Consider the following 22364-nt stretch of genomic DNA (forward strand, 5'->3'; position numbering starts at 1 on the left):
GCACAAGTTTGCTAATAAGATTAATTAAATTTTATTCGTAGTAACCTTTCCTCATTTGAGAGGAGACCCGTGCCCAGAGCAGTAAGACAGTAATAGGTTAAAAAATGTTACAACAGCCCGTTCACAACCAGTCACACAGCAACTATACGTTCGCTATCTTTGAGGAAAGTTTTAAGTTCCTATTTTCCTATTATTCTATCACTTTCATCATTCGCCTACACGATTATCGGGGCATGTTCATATAATCGGTATAATCCCTTAGATATTTCATGTAAGTCAACAATACGATATATCTGGTTCATTCTCTTTGAAGCAACACTCGCATACTCTCAATTTTTATCACTTGATAAAAAATAGGGTCAACAAACATATAAATATATAAATATATAGCACACGCTTCTAGGCTGTCACCCAAATTACCTAGAGAAGGAACTGGAACATCGAAATGAAATATTATTCATCTCGACACGAAGTAAATGTCATAATAGTAGGTCTATATCATAATCTTGGCGTAATGAGATAAGTATTTTAGTACCTACGTAATAATATCATAATGGGGTGAATTTGATGGAATTTGGAGCGACTAAAATAGAATAAGTATCATTAAAAATAATTAAATTGTTAATTTTTCTGAATTGCTAATGGCTTTCCAGAGAAGGTTTAATATCGTTCTTGGTAAATGGCCATAGGCTTCCTCATACACCTCTCTCTCTACTTTCGATATGAGAACTTACTTATAAATATAGGCTACAATTATTGTTTTTATGATTTTTATAATCTAAAGTGAATCACGAATGAAGCTAGGTATCCTAATTCTTTAAAGTCAGTTATTGTATTGGTGTGCATTTTAAACGCTTAGAAGTCACGAGCCACAAAGGCGAACGATAAACGTTTGTAAAGGTAATATTATACTATGGTGATATACCGAGTGCTAATCTTTCGATATAAAGCATTTATTAAGTAATTTTAAAGGTCATTGGAAGACCACACGAAGGTTAGGTAACTTCTAAGAATATTCTATTCTAGATACTAACACACTCGAACAAATAGTTAGAAAGTACGAATGGTCTTTTGTAAATAAATAGAATGAGATTTATTAACTACATACTGGTTTTACGACTTTCTTTTCATCCACGATAAATAAACAGATGATTTGGCTCGGGTAGAGTGCAACAATTTCAATATATTTGCATAGTTTGGCTTCCGTCAATCATTGGGCCTTAGAACAGTTAGTATGTCTACATTTTGGCTAGTTGCGTGAAACTTGAGTGAGTGCAGACGCAAATTCATGCAAAAAATACCTCGTGGATAAGAGAGCTATATGCCAAATATCGACGTGCGTCACCTTTGTTATTCATATCGGGATTTTCTCACTTTTAAAACAATATTATTGATTTATTTTGGCAATTAATCTTTCTTCCAATTTTCACCATGGAATCTTAGAAATACAAATAATCAAATCTTGGAAAACAAACAAGGAAATTGAAAAACTGTGATACAATGATGAAAGAGGATTTGTAATATTACTAGCGTTGTCACTATCTGAATAGTATTGTTCTAACGTTCTAACTAAAAAATAAAACAACGTTATTAAAGTATGCTCGAGGAAACACAATAACAAACACTTTTTGATTATCTGACATAATCATACGATTCTTAATCTCGTTTTTCTATAGAAGGTCTATACCACAAACGTACTCTGTTCTAATTAGTAGCTTATTAGGTTTGAAATCTACTTCTCAAATTGTTTCCGTTTACTTTTACTTGACAACACCTGCTGCGTTTAAATGATCTGTATATTAATTCAATTAATATAAAGACCCTGATTTAATTAATAGATAAGGGATATATTACGAAGTTTAAATCTCACAAAAAATGCTGCTTTAATTCCTTACGCAACAAAACAATCAGTGTCTAACATTAGGCGTAGTGTGCGTATGTCTGAAGCTCAAAAATATTAAATTCATCTATGGAGATATAGTTTTTTTTTTATCTTTATTTGACAAAGGGGCTGGTTTAAATATGAACATGTAACCCCTATAATAACAATCATATAAACTATACAACTCCTATAATTACAATAGCGATAAGGCCGCCATTTGTACTATTATTTAAATTTTATTTTGTTTTTATTTTTAGTCAAGTGTTTTTTTTTCTTTTTTATTTGTTTTTATTCAGTAGGTACAATAAGTAGTTTTTCATTCATTGATTATTACAAACATAACTTAATACGTAATTCTTCTGTCAACTGTTTTCTTATACAATTTATACAGAGCATAAGCCCCCACAGAGACAGGGAAGGACAGCATAGTGTTGCACCACCGAACACCAAGGGGGTTCACTCTCCGCCTAATTTCAGGAGATATAATTGAAAACAATGCAATACTCGGTGATATCATACTCGTAGACATTTAAGCGCAAATCATATTCACACTATCCGCGCCCGCCTGCGCCTGACACTCATACAAATAATTAAACCCGCTGTACTCCCTCCCACACCCGACACACACCCGCTTTCTGTGTGAGTCGCACTTTAATATGAGCATAAAATATGAGTTTATAATAATTATAATTAGTTAGTATGAGTATTTGTAGAAAACGAAAAGCTGAGCACCGGTTTCGTAGGTTTCAGAATACAGTACCGCTACGAATAAGCTACGAGGTCCGTCGTAGCGCTAACAATCGTAGCACAATGGTGTAGGCTATAGCGTAGCACCACGTAGCGACCTCAACGAACGTTCTACGAAGTTTCTGAAATAAAGTAATTTGATGATTTATATCTAAATCACCGCGCTAGAATAGCAATGCTAAAAAAAATATTAATGATTGACGTATTGCTTTAAATTTATGAAATATGAGTGTCCACATTTTAAAATTACCTGGTATTACTCTGCTTCACATTCATACTTTCATCTGCTTATGAAACTAAAACTATAATTCATAATATCCTCTCTTTGTGTAGGGCTACGTGTAAAGGTATATTCTTAAACGTAATATTTCTCTCTCTGTATTTCAGGGAAAGTTTTTAAAATACAGGAATTTTCTTTAACATCAAATATTTTATGTCCATAGATTAAACTCGCGTCTTAAGTTTCATTAGTAAAGTGCTTTTGACCTGCCGCTAACTTTAGCATTGTCTTTTCGGTAGGAACTTTGATTGAACCTAAACTATTCAAAGGGATTTAAAAAAATGGTATACTTGGTCATTTCCCATAGATATGGGTTACATATTATTGCAACTAATCATGTAAAGTAAAGATTATTTGCAAATGATTTAAAAACGATTATGAAATTACAGTCATTTACACATAGGTGGTTTATGTTACGGTTACGTAGGTACAAATGACAATAAAGCTTTGGTGAGTAGTGAATATCTTTTTGTGCAGACATTTAAGAACTAAAATAAAATCAGTTACAAACATCTAAAAATCATGCATCATGCCATAACCTAAGTATATTATAACACCATGACGCTGTTTAATCAGTATCAGATTTAATTAGTCAAAAGGGACTTACAATTTTGATTTCTGTTTATTTTTATATTTTTCTACTAATACAATTACTTATTTACAATTCCTGTCCATATTTGAACGGGATTTAGTTATTAATATTGTTTTATGAAACTGATTAAGAGCCATCACAGTGCTACAAGAATCCCCACAAGCCAAAATTATCGAAATAATACAATAAGGAAAATATATAAATACATTTCTTCTTATGCATAACTTATCATAAACAAAACAAACATCATGCAAAGACAAAGATAAACATAGTGTATCAGCTTCATGCATGCCCACGCTTGCTCAGGAATGTATTGGGAGTATCCATCGAATGATATCTGTAGGCGGAACAATTGTTACGACTTTTGATCGCTAATATTAGCCAACCTTGATCCTCGGTCACGCTGGCTTTAGTCCTAAGATATATAAGTACCAAATTATAAATAATACTTCGAAATAAGTACAACATAAATATTTTACTAATGATTTTCTTAGAATAGACATCAAAATTACATTATTATATGTGCAACAGATGAAGCAAATACACTATGTAATGTGATAAACATTATGCAGATTAAGTACTCGAACTAAACTGTAAGATCCCATGCGCATTGTCGACAATAGCGCAACATAGAAAAGCGACTGAGAATATGAGTTGTTCAAACAAATTATATCATCTTATAGTCACCGTAGACGCTGCGCTGGTCACAATTCTTAAGTGGGTATACCCTAGCAAAGCCGAACACGACTAGAAAACAAGTCAAGCATAAACTCGTGCAGTGTAAACTGACTAAAAAGCCTCGAACGAAAGCACGTTTCAAAGAAATTTGTACTCGACATATACTCCGTTCGTGCTCGGCTCGGCTCCTCAAGCGTCTACCCACCTTCTAGCTACATAGCAATTCACAGAACATAGTTCCTGCCCTTCAATTCATATTGAATCGCTTGCTTTAAATAGAAGATGCAATTACGAGACATTATTAGAGCATGATAGACTACTACGCAATGATTAACATGTGCTATTAGAAGGTATTAATTATAATCACCAATCGATTTATGTGAATGTTTATTTCATCATTATGTTAGGTAACATTGTCTTTCTCTCTCTTATTTCTGGCATCAATGTACCTATGACTATCAATAATTTCTAATTTGCTACATTGTATTATAATTTAAGACCATTTGAATTGTTACAGAATGAAAAAAACAATTATTTATCACTAACTTATTACTTCTGTGACATATAGAGCTGTGCATTAAAAAATATATAATGTGGCTTTTTGATAAAAGAAAATACTTAAACGTTATATTATGTAAACTTCGCTCAAAATATTTATTTATTTTGATGTACCTACCTACAACGTTGCATAAAGGCGGACTTAATGCCTGGGGCATTTTCTGCAAGTCTACCTTGGGATGATACAGAGATAAAATATTATCTAAAATAAGACTAGTGTAACATATTTATCGATTAACTAATGCGAATCATTCAGGCTTTTTATAAAAAATACACAAAACATTGTTTATAAGCTCTGATAATGTCACGTAACGCCTTATAGTCTTTTAAATAATTAATTGTAAGTCTGTACCTTCACACTTGAGCTCTTGTTTGAAGAAGCCGTACAGCATGGCGCCGCAGTGGTCGCAGAAGGTGGGCGACATAAACTGATGCGGTCGGAACCTGTGTGGCACGTCCACTTTGAACCGCTCGCGAAGGTACTGCAATCAAATTAAGATTAACTTTAGTAAATCTGTAACAGGGCAATAATTGCTCAGGGCAAGAATCCGTGTCCCACAAAAGTGGTCGATGGTTCCAATCGAAGGGCACACTCAGATGATTTTCCGAATTTTGTGTATATTAAAAATAATTAGCTCTAGTTGAAAAGGTAAAGGAAAACATCGTTAGGAATGCCCAGCTTGTCTGAGAGTTTCTCATAGTGATGCAGAGTTACCCGCTGTTATTTATTGCGACGGGTCTGATAGCGGTGACATTAAGTAAGTAAGAAGATTACTTTATTTTAAGAAACGATTCTTACCACAGTAGCCTCGGAGTATGCGGAAGATCCGGTACATTTTCCGAGCAGCTTGTGGTGGCATCTCTTATGCACGGCCGTCTGGCACACGGAGCACCGGTAGCCTTGCTTGCCGAAGCCCCACAAGAACTCCTTGCAGAACGCACAGAACGTCGGCTGACGGAAGAACTTCGCCACGAAACGGTGACCGTTCACTTCGTGGATCCTGGAAAGAAGAAAATGATTGGTGTTATTGCATTTTATTATATCTTAAGTGGTCGGAGTAGAAGTCAGGTAATATAATTCGTGAACGATAATTGAGACTCAATTGCAACTAGATTGATACGAGCTTTAATTAAGGTAATACAATATGTTGTGGCTCAGTATATTTGCGGCTAGGATTATTACGATTGACTTCTTTCTTTGCAAATAAACATATTTCACTGACGCATGTTAAGCCGAGGAAACTATAATTTATCGCTACGAGGCCGGAAACCATTCGCTGAACACATTATTAAGTTTATAGCAAATCTTAATATTATGAATAATAATATAATAATTGCACTATAATACGCGTAAAATCAAGATGACATCACTTGGCGAGCTTTCCAGCGCATAATACAATAAGTAACAAAGTGGCGGGACGCCTGTTCCAGCGCGTTACAATAAATTACATAACGTGTCATATATTGTGTTGAGCATTTAAATTTGTTTACACGTACTATGTAGGCGGTACTTGTGAAGTTATGATGTATCGACGATAACATTCGCAAGCCAACAATCTTAGACACGGAGATGCACGAAGAGGCGTGATATATAGTTGGGAAGATGCTCTTCTAAAGTTATAATGTTTCTTCTATGACGTCACATCGAAAATAGCAGAGGTACGGAAAAATACGCACATTTAAAACTGTGAGTGATGTAGTGTCTAGACATTTGGACAATTATCGCAATCATTAGCTTCTGTCGTAGGCAGCAATCGTGTGTGGAAGTTGTTATTATATCCTCCCACAGAGAAATGATTCGTATTGTGATAAAACATGAGAACATTATTTTTGTAACTTTACGAACTAACGATTATTTCTCGATGTTTTGACAACAATACTGATGTAAATGAATATGAGAAATAAATCGACGAAAACACTTAATTGTTAATGAGGATATTACAAGGTTTTTTTTGTCAAATACGTTTGATTAAGCAATCATATAATATTTTGAATGAGTCGATCACGAGGAGAAATTGATGACATGTACAAGAACGACATATTGATCGCTATTAGAATATCAATCTGTCCGCAAAGCGTTGAATAATAGCCGGTGATATGTGTGAGTACGCCAACACGAATAACATATTATATCTAAACAAAAATAATATATAATGCCAGCCCATTCAGTTTCGAAGAACTTTGTAATAAAAACGTTGCAATTTAAAAACGATAAAATTGTTTTTTATTTCAACAAGCTATTATCCCTTCAATTATTGAATAAAAACTGATGGAATTTATTAGAATCTGTAATCTAGGAATGTTTTAATCAAATTGGTAGAGACTATAAATCTTAATTTAGACCTTAGTTTAATAGAGTTTTTTAACGCACGCAGAACTACAGTTAGTTTGTGATTTAAGCCACCCGAAGACTTAACAATGCTTAGCGACTGCTATCTTAATTGACAACAAACTGAAACCACTTCTTACGAGTCCTGTTAAGGTCGGAGACGCTCAGTTTAAATACAGTGGCCACCCATCTATGAATGTTTGTGATACCGAACGGTGAGCGCAACGAGTTATGCCTTAATGAATGAAGTTGAAACTTACTTATGATGTTTGATGGCGCCTCGCCGCTGCGTGATCCGTTTGCCACGGGAGCGACGTACAGCGCCCTCGCCACTGTCGCCGCAACCCCCGCCCGGCAACCACTGGAACATAACATCAATGACAATAAGTCTAATGTTTCACTTCGTCACATAAGTACTAAGTAATAAAAGTATCAGTTTTGTAGAGCATTCGTGAAGAGTTAGATACACGACAAAAGTTATGAAATTTTTCTAGCCATGGAACAAATTATTTTTCTATAGCATTTTTACCCTAGAAAATTAATTTGTTTATAAATTGCAATTACCTTAAATACATGTAGGACAAAAATGTTATCTAAGAACACAACAACGACGTGAAAGATTGCATCTATATACTTCTGAAAATAGAACTTACGCTGACAAGATTCTGAGAAGTAAGAAAATTTTGTCAAAAAGGCAAATTTGTTCATTTGTTTGCCAAAAACATCTTTAGACATCATAGGTGATATTTATTTAAGCACCTGTCCTCAAACAACTGGAGATCCTGATAAGGCAGCCCTACATCAAGCTTCGAAACGTGACTGATGAAGACATAACTTGTTGGCAGAGTCTTAAGCATTACAATCCTCATATTATTCTTTGTCAGTGTAAATACGTGTGAACTCGGCAAATAAAAAGTTCTTCTTAATGTAATGACAGAGCCCATTACTGCAAGCTGTTTTCAAATGTTACATTGTATTGATATAAAAATACATTATCATAATATAACATGACGTGATAACATTGCTTGCATTTTATATGTTCGGTCCACAGCCCAACTATGATTGGCACAATGTGCTAGGAAATCATTATTTACTTAACGCTATTACTCGGCACAACGTATGCAATGAGTCGATGAGTTGCATAATTTATTGTACGTTTGTTTTACGTGTACCGCAATTATAATAGTTGGTAAACATTTATGATTCATTTGTAGTTGAGATTAACTGTTTGTTGTTTAGGTGCTCGGGGCAATTGTGTCAGTCAGCGCTAATTACGGTGACTTGACTGATTGCCAACAATCCGCGCACACGTTGTACACAAAAATGCGACAACGAACATGACTAGCTGAGTACTTTTTAAGGAAATGTCAATAAGATATGAAAACAACACGGAGTGCAGAATGTCTGCCTGCTTCGGGTCACATAGTCTCGGCCTGAATCAATGTCGCACATTTCTGTTACGCATTTTAACTGTCTCTAATTAGTTTCCGAGTTAAACTAAGGGCTGATGCGCTCGACCCGCTAGTCTAGGAGCACAGAAAACTCGTAGACTAATAAATATTTAATCGAGAGATCAATATATTTAATCCTAATGTTGTTGCTGAATGAACTTTGAGTGAGTGGTAATTAGGTGCTATAAACTAATGAGCTCGCCGACATTTTCTAACAACAACATGCATTTATCTAGGTTCAGCGTACATCGAGAAGTAAACTGGGAATAAACAAACTATGTCTGGAAATCTGTGGAATTTGCATTGGATATATTTATTTTCAACGACTATTTGTTATACTCGCTTCTATAAGATGCTATAACTAAGTCGACTAGATACAGCGAATCATAATATTTTGAAGAGCGATGCAATAAACTTTGGAATGTGCAACTGTGAACAAAACACTTATTATTTTGCTTGTAGTTTTTTCTAGACTTTCAATTACAATAATTTTAGTCGTAATAATAGGCTCGCTCCGTTTGTCGCTCCGCTCATCACAAAGCATTTCGGTTATTTACATTACGAAGTTTCTTATTCAGCTATATCAATGTGAAGCTTTATGAAAGCCAAGAATTTGGGTGCCGTGCGAAACGAGAAATTGGACATACCCGAAACCAAGATGACATCTCACGCAACTGATGTCGTGGGCTGGACGCATCGCCAACTCGAACGTCACACTCGACGGCCGAGATGCACAAAAATGTTATTGCCAATAAACATTGAAATTAGTTATATTAATGCAGCGCCCTTTCAGCCGAAGGGACGCAACTAGCCGCACCGGTATTTGAGAAAGCGTCGGTGCTCAAGGCCTGCGAATTCCCTGGCATGGATCCGGGTGGCTACAGTTGAATACACGGCTAATGTCAAATGGCCAAAATTGAGAATTCGTTTGTCATTATGTTGAGCTGCATGTGCACGTCACGTGAACTGATCGCGCGACACGATGCGTTCGATTTGTGATATGACTAGGCGATGATACCGCGTGCTATCGGAATGTGCCTAGGGAAATACAGTACCTGCACGATTGACAGAGGTTACTGCAAATTGCTTCAAATGTGCTCGACTTCAAATACTTTGCGTACTTATAATAACTAAACATTTAGTCTAGGGCAAAGGTTAAAGTTAGAGAAATAACACTAAACAAAGCATACTCTTTCAGGATTTTTCTTTAAGGTTACGACGTTAAATAAAGCAGAAGTAGCACAGTGTGCCGTTTATACGTAGTAAGTGAGTATGCACCGCAGCATTGTATTGATGCACATAAATAATCTTCACCCACATCTACGGCTTCTGTTTACAAGATCCCTATTATTACCCACTATTCAAGGTGCAACGCGCAATCTACAGATACAGTTCTTTACATATACTTTTGTAATTATCGTTGCATATTGAATTGAGTCACTATATTCTAGACTGTTGTACTCTTAAGTTAACTATTCAAAATTATATACAGTTTCTATACAATTCAGGTAAGCATCCCAGAAAGCGACATATTTTCGATATCCTAAGCTGCTACGACAAAGTATGTTAAAAATCGTTAGACTTTAATTACATAATGGGAAAAGATGGTCCTTTCGTACTATTCCATAAGTTTTTCCTCGCGAACATTTCTTCGTTTTAACGGAAACCTTGAAAGAACGGAAAAAACATTATTTGTTCTTTGCGCTACTTAAATACACGTAAACAGATCAATTTTAAGCTGAAGTAAGCTTGAGCATGTTAACATCGAGTGAGGAGCACCAAGGTTGAGTGGAGCCGCGGTAAATGCACGGGTATTAATAGACGGAACCCGCGGTACGATGCTACTCTTGTAATACTGAACATGTGCGTCAGCGCCCATTCAACTATCACTCGCAACACAATATCATTGTTATCATAATGACAACTTTATATCAAACTTCCAATTAGGAAGTTTGTATTTAATTTAGATATTTCTTTGCTTTTTCATATTGATTAGAGTGGTTGTAATGAATAAGTAAACGTAGATATCTGGATATTCTACCTGATTGAACAACACTGCATAATATTTATCTTGTAGCCTACATTATTCTTCAAATCGATTACGATTCCTGGCTCTACCGCTCTATGTGTTAGAAAGTAAGATTAATAGTAGATATTTGTCGCAAACCGTCAACTTTCATACTTACTCTTGTTAGCAAAAGCGTTTATAAGCGCACAAATTACTACATGAAATCAGTGATCACTGATTACAACAGACTCAAATTGAACAGGTATACACAAATCATTTGATTGTACAAGAGAAACGACGAACCCCTTTCTTCTGCATGTGTTCTGATTTTTTTAATGACTGCTCCCTGTTGTTATTTTCTTAAAACTAATTAATATTATAAACATTTAAAAATCATCCCAAACGTAAGGAATGTTGTAGTATATAAGGATACAAACTTTAGAATAAAAAACATAATATGTAACCGCGTTGCGGATGTAAAGTGAAATTTTATTATAAACCTCTTGCCGCTATGTTTTCCTTTCTTTAATATAAGAGTCTACTGTTTTAAAGGAACTATGACAATTTCATGTGTATTATCTAAATTTTATCTAAAATATCTAATACTGTTTCCACCTTATATAAATATTACTTATATAAATTAGTAATATTCGAAGTAACACAAAACAATAATATAATTTGAGTGATTGAACATGAATAGAGGAATCATTACAAACGGCCACTGTAAACATCGAAACGTGTTTCTAATAGCCACTCTCACGAGTTTGTTTGTAACATCTTCATATTAATATCAACGCGGACATAAATTACCCAAAATACACGTACTTAAATATCGTTTTAAAAATAGTTTTCCTACTTCTGTGAACAACTGTATATCAAACAGCTGAAGACCCATTGTTCAACATCATCGTCCAAACGAAAATTCTGGCGAAAAGAATATGCTTTAAATAAAGCGTATAAATCTCTAGTATGTCTTTGAAATTTCCAAGGCATATTTATTCTGTTTGTGCGAACTACAATAAACGATTGTATTTTTAAATCGATCCGGCTGTAAACTGTTTTATGGGCACCGCGAGAAATGACCGCGTCGGCATTCGATATTACGAGAGGCGTTCCAATATCTTCATATTACAATATACAATTCTGTTTCTGATATAACCAATTGTAAATAGTGTCTTAGACCTTGGCCTGCGCTCTAGATTTCTTAAAGTATATGATCCATCTATCGAATGCTGTAAATAAAATTGCAGTGTAATGATTTCTCTACGATTGGCCTTCCTTTCCTACGTTATGGCCCTGAGAAAACTTATTTATCAATAAACCACCTATAATTCGGTATATTTTTATTTCTAAACAATCATATTATTATTATGTTCACGAGCAATGACAGAGCAAAGCGATTGCTCCGAATGCGTAGATCTCCTAGTGTGTATGTGTTATGAATTCTATAAAACAATGTAAATCGCAAGCATTTAGACAAATATATCAGTCTGTCAAAATATTTACAGACTAATCGGTACAAAGACTAAGTGCGAGCTGCAAATTGAGCTGGAAACGTTCTTAATTGACGTGTTTGTGCAAACTGAAGATGTTGAAGTACCAACAATATAGATATCAACTTAATCGAAGAAGAGAAATTTAAAAGAGGCGTGTTTGTTTTTGTCATGATGATTAATGCCGGTAGGGATGCCATCTGGAACTTGTAACAGCGGAGGTTGTTTCATAATATCCGTTATGAGAGTTTAATTGCGTTAAACAGTATCAAAGCTTAAAGATAATGCTCTCCCATTATAGCTTTTTATGTGTTCCCTATGTTTTTTTCGTTGTTTTTTTCCTCAATTTGTTTCCTTTACTGTAGGAGATAGTGATAGTTCTTATAGTGTTCCTGTCAGTTTATTTTAACTGTCTGCAAAAATTGTTTAACCTAGAATACCAGAAAAAGATAGCGAAGGAAAGAAATTGAAAAATACCAGTGCCAGTTTTATTACAGTAACGATTGATGTTAACTAAGTATTTAGTTAAGCTGTTATTGTTTGTGAAAGAAACTACACACAGTTTCTCTGAATTGTATCTTTTTCTTGATTTTTGTTTTAATGTTTTTCTCTCAACCAGTCAAAAGTTAGAAGTCAACTAAAAAGGTACTTCGGCGTTTAAGATAGAGCTAGATCCTGTATGTGTAGTGCGTGAGTGTATTAGCGTTTAGCGTTAGTAAACAGTAGGCATGTGTCGCAGGACTCACATAGTCGGCATGGAGTCGGTGGGCGGGCGGGCGCGGGGCGAGGCGCGCGCGTGGCGGCGCGGGCGAGGTGCGGCGGCGCGCCCCCCCGCCCGTGAATATCATCGGCGCGCGCGCATGCCGCAGCCCTGCGCCCCTGCCGCCGCCTGCCGCCGCCTGCCCGAGCTCGGCTCCCTCGAGCGCTCGTGCTGAACAGAAACTCCCGCTCTCGACTCTCGACCCGCCGCGCCCGCACTCGCGTATTTATAAACGGAATTCCACACGCGCTATTCGCGGCCGGATACAACTTTTTACACGACTTTCGGCACTTACGTCGTCCGGAGCACTGAAGAGGCGGGTTTCGGACTCCTGAATTGTCTGGCGGAGCCCGCGTGAGTCAGACGACGCCACGCACTTTAACGCCCGAACTTAAGCGGTTCACTCGAAATACGGTGCTTAAAATAATTATCTTACGAGCTTGAAGAGAAGCGACGTCCAATAAATGATACACACCGGTTTTTATTTATAGGCGTTCCCAATGTTTATTTTTTTTACACAAAGAATAGACAAAACACAATAGTTATTTTTTAACTTTATTACTTTTAACGATATTTTAGTCTAAGCTTAACAGTGAAGACGCCGCAGTGTGTTACCTCCTCGAGGTTAAATCGATGAATAACTGCTGACTTAAAACGGCTTCCAGTTTTATATATTTGTACTAAGTAACTATATAGTACCGTGTTTAAATTGATACAAGTATTTGAAACTCTAGAACAATAGGTTGAAGCACATTCTGTTAAAGCAAGTTTGCGATTCGCTACAGACGTCTCACGTCGCCGCGTGCTATAAAACGGCAGTAAATAGACGTAATGAATCAAACGGTGGTCAATTTTACGAGCGACCTCTGAGGTTCTGATAGCTTTGTGCACCAAATCCATTGTGCAACCGTTTTAAAGGAAACTTGCGATCAGAGTAGAGCTATTTCTCAACGTTCATCGATCTTGCATTACGGATACTTGTAGCTGCCTAAATCACACCTACCTATCTTTACAGTGCTTACAAGTGTGCTTGCAAGGTGTGTACGTTATTGTATCCGTGCTATGCTTCATTCTTGTACGACACTACAATAGGCTAGATCTTTACTTATATGAAGAAAGAAAATCTTTTCGTATTAACGGTTCAAAAAGGTAAACAACGTGTACGAGGACCTTAAGACCTGCAACATAAATAAAAATCGATCAATAAACATTCAGCGAAAGTATACCTTTGAAGATAAATAATAATTGGAATTGAAACAGGTAACAACTATTACCGCAATATACGTCTCCAGAGACATTGGTATAACATAGGCGGTGCGGGGAGCGAGTGGTCTGCCACAACACTGCATCATCACAAGCAGCTGCCCACGAAAGCTCGGCGACAAAGCCAACCAGTTGCAGCAATATATCGACTGATTTATGAACTCGCTCTGATAACAAAACTCACACTCACATAACATTGCCAAATTGTGATTTATAGCTAGCTGTCTTAAGCACGGTCACAACTACGGAGCTATAAATCTTTCCAACAGCCATTTTTCTAATGAGTCACAAGTTTTTTTAAGCTACACGTGTTTTCTTCATGTACTTGCCTCTACTTTAAGTTGCGTACCAAAGTAACAGTAAATAAACAGCTGCGCCAACATACAGCCGAGGTACATCGCCATAGAGAAGAACTCCGCTGAAACAATGTTTAACTGAAAAATGTAATTACAACGATATTTATCCATTAAAGTATTCGGTATATACTTATTTCGTATCTTTAAAATATACGCACCCCGACAATCTTGTACATGGTCATACAAATAACCCAGGCCATTACGAAGAACTGAATGACCATCGCTTCCCCAAATATTGACTCTACTTCTTTAGCGAACCTACGAAAAACAAAAGGGCACTTTAACATTGATATCATGTTACTTTTTACTGGTACTGGAACTGATATTTTCACTTCTTGGTATATCTTCTGCCTTTCAAGGGTAGACTCGAAGGCAGATATCGTGCTCAGAAACAATAGAGATACCAACTTACTGTAATATCTGTTGATAATGCACAACACATTTTTTAAAACGCTCCTGTATTTGAGCCTGTTGTTTCTTCTCTTCTTGTTTTTCATTGTAAGGTCTTGTCTTCAGCGTTGGATTTATTTTTACATCATCAAATTCCACTAGTTGCTCTAGATTGTATCGGAGCATCTGTATTTGTATCTTGGCTTGTGCGTAGAATGCCACTATTGTGCAATCCATAGTCACATTGCCATAAGCTTGAAAAGTTATTAAAATGATCATGTAAGCCAATGCCAGTTGAAATCTAAAAGTACAGAGATATATTTTAGTAGCGGCATAAAGCTAATTATTTGTAAGCAGGTAGATATTTTGGAAGTAAATCAAAGGTGTTCTCATTTCGTTAATGTTTACATAGTGCAAATGTAAATTAGTATTGCGCGTTACATACAAGCATGACCAAGGTGTGTTAAATATTTGGAACAATTATCGTTTTTAACCTAGGTAGCTTGTTCAAAAGCTAAACGAAAGCATAATATAGATAAGTTTATGTGGCGAGGTGCCGACAATTTCGAACGCTTTGAAAATAGTGTTTGACCATATGAGGGTAGGCGTAGAAACTTGCGCCATAAGGAGATGACACTTTGCGGCTGCATCAGTCAACCCGTGACGATCGGTGTAACTCGATCGAACCGTCAGCAACAAATAAGGTACCGTGACATTTGAAATTTTCATCGCGTTTAAGACCCGTTTAGCTATTGAGTATTATGTGTACCTAAAATCCGCGATGGAGTGAAAATTTAAAGAGGTAAGGTTGCTTAAATACTTATAAAGAGGACTACTTGATTTATAAAAGTCACCAAAGTTGGTAAGTATTACTAAATACCCAACTTACGCCGGCGTTTTCACGGTATCAAATGGGAAATATCCAGTGAACTGCACTTCTTCTCCTAGAGCTCTATTCACCAAAGGGAACAAGGTCCACAAAAAACCACACGTGAATATAGCTCCGTGGTACAGTTTCAAGAGACGTGACATTATAACTGCGTTTGTTTTCAATACATCTACGTGATATGACTTGCTTGCTGCGAAGTACGGCCCTGGAGAAATAATACAACATCTAAATATTTTTGAGACTCGAATCATCTTGAATTGATCGCGTTAAGCTCTCTCTTAAACGATTAATCAACTTACTTAGGTAATGGAACTTAGGAATTGAATTAACATTATCTTAATTATTACATTTTAATTAACAACTTTGCTAATGTAACGCCCCATTGGCATTTCTATGCATCATAATTTTCAATATGCACGAATTATTCGTATCTTTGATATTTAATGTGATGTATCATATTTATAAAATGTGGGCGTATCCATTTTTTGCGGCGTCAAACTGACTCGAGCGTTGATGACATGCTAAGATTTATGATGCGGTAATCGCTTCAATAAATTAAATTTATGATGACATGTGCAGTTTCAAATGAAAGCTATTTGTTGAATTCATTATAACGGATACATGTGTCGCGAACTCAGTGTATTAATTAAGAACACTTTAACGGCAGATTGCAATCGTACGCTTATCCGTAATTAAAGATATTTTATTGAAACTGGTCAATAAGTAGTAATAAGTATGTATATTATGTTGTCGGATTCAATTCGCCGTAATCTAATCATGACGATCGTGAATATGAACATGGATGACTCAAAATAAATATTATTTTATCACTGTAATCTGTAATAGAGTCTGCTGTTAGCTCTTTCATTAAAATACAGTCGCCTAATTATGAAAACGGAACTAAGTAGAGTTTAAATACGAACCATTGATAGTGTTGATGATTGCGTCAATACGTTGGCTCCTTAAATTGAATGCAGCTTCTTTTCCCAGAGTATTAAGCGTGGTCAGCAAGATGAACAGCGTGTCTATTATCTGGTCAGTACTGTGACGAACCTGAGCTCAACAACCAAGTACCTAAGTTAAAAGCTAATTTAGCATTAAAACCTATAGTCACTCACCTCTTTACATTTGATTCTCATCATTTATCTACACACAACAAACTATAACAAAGTGCCGCGGTAGGTATAGTACAGATACTGAGTGGATTCTCATTCAAAGCTACTTTGTTCAAAAAAAGGTGATTTTGTAGGCCAATTTGAAACCCAGGCAGGCATTGTATTAATTATTAAAATCATTACGTAAATTTGTTGATCTGAATCTCTCACCTGTATAACGCGTAAAAGATGCTGAACATTGTACGTAATAACAAGAAAACATGAAACGAATCGGTATGCATCGTGTAGGAATCGCTTTACAGGGGACAATGGTTTAAGGACAATTTTAAAATAGCCCACGCGAGCCAATGCATCAAAATGAGGTCTCAAACCGTCAAATGTTGAATATGTAATTTCCTCGTTCATTTTGCAAGCGACAAACCTAAGAGTAGGTATATTGTACTACTTTGTATTTTAACTAGTGCGCCCTAAAATACGTGTTGATTGCTTATAACGAGGTGACAACTTTGAATTATTTGTTTGATTCTACGGGCTGTTCCAAGTGTTTGTTTGGTGATTTAAATTTTTATCATTGTTGTCTATTGAATTTTGATAGAAGTCTGCATTTAGTACCTATAACATTTATTTTACTAAGGGCTAATACGCACGGCTAGTAACTAAATCTGTTAAATAATTCAGTTAACTGCAAACGTACCAGTGTTAAATTGTAAAAATAAATTTTCTTGAAGACTACATTTTGCGACTGGTGTGAATCGAACCCACTACATTCACAAACAAGTACAACTAACGAATTCAAAGACCCGAAACATCATTTGTGCATGACACTAACATTTGTCTCGTTTGAGAATCGAACCCACGACAGTAGTGATAATAGCGACCTAATAGAGTGAAATCATCTTAATCACTGCGTCACGGAGGCTATGTATTGTTCAGTTAGTGGGACATTCCCTGAATAAATCGTAGATATTAGGTACGTCCATATTAAAAAGTTGGTTTCAAATTAGACTCCCCCTGTATAGTTTTGTTGTCAAACTAGGAGGGTGTTAATTTTCGCGACACTTCAATTACAACCGGCTAATGATGTCAAAATTATTAACAAGCCAATCATATCGTTTCTTTTAATAAGCACCGTCGTTTTAAACGGATTTATACAAATTGGATGTTTGTTAAATATGTAGCGGGTAATTTAGGTAAATACTTACTAAATGCTAGTTAGATATTAATTCCTCAACATAATTACTTACTACCATTGAAGTATTTATTCGACAGTGAAAATTCTAACCTTTTTTTTCTAATGATACATGAAGTGTATAAGCACAGTATAAGCATCGGTTACTTTCCTTCGCATTCGTGACAGAAACTGTGTTTCAGAATGATGAATGAAATGATTATCTACGCTGGTAGCGTACCAAAATAATTTTTCACTGATTTGGTTTGTGTTTATCCCGGCGAACTCGAAAAAATATGTGTTTACAGCATATTATTTGTCTTTTAATAGATAACTAACTAAATAGTGTTACTATTATTAAGAACATGTTAGTGCTTTACTGTTAAATACTTAGTTATAAGATTACATAAATGTGTAATGTATTTGCGAATCCATAGTAGCGGACAAAACCTTGTGTTGGAGATAGTTACTGATAATATAATTTAATTAAAATTGTTATGTAATCTAAATAAAGGAAGCAGGAAACAGGATGTTTCAATAATAACGTGTGTTCTATTGTGAAATAGTTTATTTAAAAATCTATCAGAAAATAAACCACATCAGTACTGTATTTGGTATCAGCTCTGGCCGAACGTGCTAATCCATTTGCGTCCGTATGCAACGATTGGAATGTGTTAAACAGAAATTTTGAGCCGTTACATAATAGCGTCACTAATACTGCGGCCTTTTACTTTGTACTCAAAATTATTAGTCAAATGCGTGTGCGGTCGCTAGAATTATTAGAAATGGAAACTCCATTAGTAATAATCAACAATGTTGTAAAATGCTATATTAATTTAATCATAAATATCTCTACACATTATCTATTAGTTACATTTACATAAGATATCTATTTGAACCCAGAGCTTTCAGCGGATGTCGAACAAATGAACCATGTCCACATTTACATCACAAAGTTTATACAACGAGTCGTTATGAATAATATTATATGATTATTATCACTCTATTAATATTTCAGGGCACTGTCTCTTAGGCGAGGTCTCGTCCTCGGCGGGCTCTTTCCGCTTGAGCGACTTGCTCTCCTTGTCTTCCTTCATGCCGTCCACGTTGGATTCGTGCTCCTCAGTCTTATGTTCAGGATCAGCTTCTAGCCTGTCATTGGTACTGGGCTCATTGTCGGCGACGTCGTCGGTCTTCTCGAGGTAGTCGTTGTCATCGGCGTCGGCCTCCAGCCTCTCGGCGGCCTTCTGCGACGTGGCGTTCTGTGTGGCGTTCTGCGTGCCGGCGGTCGACGACGTCGACGTCGATGTGCACGTAGACGTGGAACGTTTGCTCACTGCGATGCGAGCTGTCAGTGCTCTGTGTAACTGTACTATGTCTGCTGGTGATGCCTGACAACATAAACACATTTTTTTAACAATCAGTATGACATAAAACTAATCACATAAATGGCAGAACAAATATTTCGATGGGTCATTTAATTTTCGTGCTTAAGTTACATTAACTTGTGATAACAAAAACAATAAATTTAGCTTTATGTGATTATAAACCATATCATTTTAAAAACATGGTTTAACTAATTCTTTGAACTACAGACAACCTTGAAGATAATATATGTAAATCTGTCACGAGATACGTGTCCACTATTTAAAATAAACACAGCCAGGTTAGAAACATTTCCATACAAGGAGGAATTACTCTAAAAATCATGCCACATAGGATAGGAGGTGCATTCGACGTTCGATTCAGAAAATTAATTTTATTTTCTTTTCCTCTTCATTGTTTACGAAAAAGGTCTGTCGAAATTAGATAGGAACCATTTATTTAAGCAAACAAACCACTATCGCTTTAGCTAAAGTTAGCGATAGAGACGACAAAGTTACCATGATGAGGAACAGTTTGACTTGCTGCTGCGCGTCGGCGGCGGTGATGCGCAGCGACTTGGTGCCGGCGCGCTCCACCACCATGTCGGGCCACAGCTTGGTGTTAAGCACCACGCGCAGCGACCCCGCCACGCGCGCCACGAGCCGCGCCGCGCCGCCCGCCGCGCTAGGACCGCCCTGCGTCTCGTTGAGTCGCAGCACGCCGTGTCCGCGCTCGCGCCAGCTGCCCGCCTCCCACGCGAACAGACGACACGATATCTGCAACCACACACCGCTCGCGTTACACTTGAACGATTTCTGATAGGCTACATGGTGTAATCTTAGTTATCGTATTTCATTTTGAAGTGATAGAACTACAAGTAATTGAAAAAAGAATTAGAACACTCACCTGTAACACATTGATTTCTCCCTCCTCTCCTGTGATGGTGTAGGTAGTGGTGGGTGGAGGCGGTCGCGCGTGAGACCGCTCGTACTCCGCGGCCGCCGCTGCCAGGCCGTCGCTACTGCTTGGCGCCTCGCTCGAGTTTGTTTCCTCCTGATACATACAAATAAACAAACAGTAAATAAACCATTAATACTATAGATTCATATGATTAGAACAAGTTATAGGTCACACACTAAGGATTTGTCTTTTATGGCTATGAAGTACACAGTTCAATTATAGTGTAACAGTGAGAAAGTTTTATACCAGAAAATAAAAGATTGCATATCTGCCTTATCAAGAAATTATGTGTAAAATATGCTAACCTGATTTTCCTTAACATTATCTTTAACAGACGCAGCAGCACTGGTGAACAGCAACTCTGTGCTTCCATTAGAAGAACTGTGCTCTTCAGCTGCAGCTTCACCATTGTTGACAGACTCCTTCATAACAACTCTTTCACTTAAATTCTGTCCAAAAACAAATCCTGATGATGATCCGGGAGCGGGTTGTCCTCCTGGTACATTGGATGTCCTTGGAGTGACATTAGCAGATCCTAGTGGTACAAACTTAGGCACTTCTACTTCTTGAGTCTCATTTTCTTTAAGTCTTTCTTCATTTGAAGCTTCTTCCTTTTTCTCTTTTGTTTCAGTTTCATTGTTTGTCTGTTCAGCAGCTTTTAGGAACGGATTTGCACCAGGTTTCAATTGAGAGGGCCTCAAAATGGATCCTGCAGCTGAAAGATAAGAAAATGTGTGCAATCAATTCACAAGTTGTTTTTATCTCTGTCTTAATATAGTTTATGTAGATGATCAATGTACCACTTATAATAGACTGATATGATAAGGCATAATTATTATAAACCACAAATTATCACAAGTGACCAGCACCCAAAACCACACTTGTGATATATGATAACATAAAATGAATAATATGTTATTTGCATAAAACAAGTTATTCTGACCTGTCCAAGAATTACTTCAAATATTCAATGTTATGTGAAAAAGTTTATTCATTATCTTATTTTGTTACACTTAATAGGAAAGCATAATTATAATTATAATTTTAATATGAATTGTTACTAGTCCTTACCAAAAGGATTACAGGATCCCTTGTTAGAGCTGGATGCAAAACTAGATGAACCAAATCCACCAAGTCTAGGTTTTGCCAGAACCACTCTTGACTGAGATGACCCATTATAGAAGTCTTCAATCGGTGATTTACCTAATAACACAATAAATTACAAATCATTGATTAGTCCACACTTAAAACCTTATAATTAATATTAAGTGACTAGTGAAAACATAATGAAAAAGATGTAAAAAGCAATGGCATTGAAACTGAAAACCAGTTACTATAATAATATAATAAACTATATGCTATAAAATAATGACAAAAACAATAATAATCTCTCAGATACAGCAACAACCTCTCCATATTAGACACGTAAAATTTACAAGTCAATAACAATAATGACATATACATTAAGAACATATTGATTAGATATTTGCACTTAAACAATAAGCACTTTCTTTCATATAACTATACTAACTAAACTAGACAAATGAAACCAACTGAAACAGCCACCACAAAGTTGACAAATACGAAATGAAAAACTTCATCAAATAGTCAAGCAGTATGGTGAATGGAAAAGATAATGTAAGTTTACTTTCTAATGTAATAAGATAGTTACAGGCAAGTATTACTTACTACTGAAACACTTACATAGAAATAACTTAATTAACAGTACATTACTACAGAAAAACGGCAAATTGAGTAAAATAACAAAAAGAGACTCATTGATGATGCAGCATGGACAAAGTAAGCGTAAAGTAGTTTCTACGTCCTTATTTAATTATGATAGAATGGACTTAACATACTTTGCTCATATTCATAAAATACGCACTAAATACTTATTACGATGCAGTATATTTGAAGAAAAATGTAAAAACTTACCTTGCTTTGCGTCTGCCATTGTCGAATTTATAAGTTTTTTTTTAACTGACCATAGAGTGAGGCAAAAACAAAGTTACTAAATGATAAATAGTGTCATAATTTTCTTACTAAAATTTTATCTCTTAGATTAATAGTACCTAGCTTA

The 22364-nt window shown here is 36.1% G+C and overlaps 3 protein-coding genes across 5 annotated transcripts in view; all 3 read right to left on the reverse strand.

The window, feature by feature from the left end:
* Positions 1–13103, reverse strand: part of Pkcdelta (Protein kinase C delta) — a 31150-nt gene extending 18047 nt beyond the window's left edge. The window contains exons 1-4 of one of the 3 annotated variants that reach the window (XM_076114182.1): positions 12765–13103; positions 7327–7427; positions 5537–5738; positions 5090–5219 (exon numbers count right to left, since the gene is read on the reverse strand). In XM_076114182.1, coding sequence (XP_075970297.1) covers positions 5090–5219; positions 5537–5738; positions 7327–7427; positions 12765–12866 — 535 coding nt within the window. In that variant the 5' untranslated portion in view covers positions 12867–13103. Of the gene's footprint in view, positions 1–5089; positions 5220–5536; positions 5739–7326; positions 7428–9164; positions 9198–12764 lie in introns of those variants that run through there. The other 2 variants (XM_076114183.1, XM_076114184.1) reach the window with 2 other exon arrangements.
* A 512-nt stretch (positions 13104–13615) lies between these two features.
* LOC142972843 (odorant receptor 46a-like) lies at positions 13616–17196 on the reverse strand. Its single transcript, XM_076114189.1, has 8 exons — positions 17002–17196; positions 16600–16729; positions 15677–15881; positions 14810–15088; positions 14556–14655; positions 14371–14475; positions 14053–14208; positions 13616–13956 (listed from the first exon to the last, which is right to left on the reverse strand). The coding sequence occupies exons 1-8, from the start codon at positions 17194–17196 to the stop codon at positions 13912–13914; spliced, it is 1215 nt and encodes a 404-aa protein (XP_075970304.1). The 3' UTR covers positions 13616–13911.
* A 1313-nt stretch (positions 17197–18509) lies between these two features.
* RanBP3 (ran-binding protein 3) lies at positions 18510–22364 on the reverse strand. The gene is made up of 6 exons (XM_076114194.1): positions 22220–22364; positions 21356–21487; positions 20590–20999; positions 20231–20377; positions 19843–20100; positions 18510–19350 (listed from the first exon to the last, which is right to left on the reverse strand). Exons 1-6 carry the CDS (start codon positions 22236–22238, stop codon positions 18958–18960), a joined length of 1359 nt encoding a protein of 452 aa, XP_075970309.1. The 5' UTR covers positions 22239–22364; the 3' UTR covers positions 18510–18957.

This window comes from Anticarsia gemmatalis, chromosome 5 (genome assembly GCF_050436995.1).
Source record: "Anticarsia gemmatalis isolate Benzon Research Colony breed Stoneville strain chromosome 5, ilAntGemm2 primary, whole genome shotgun sequence".
In the NCBI taxonomy this organism is placed as follows: domain Eukaryota; kingdom Metazoa; phylum Arthropoda; class Insecta; order Lepidoptera; family Erebidae; genus Anticarsia; species Anticarsia gemmatalis.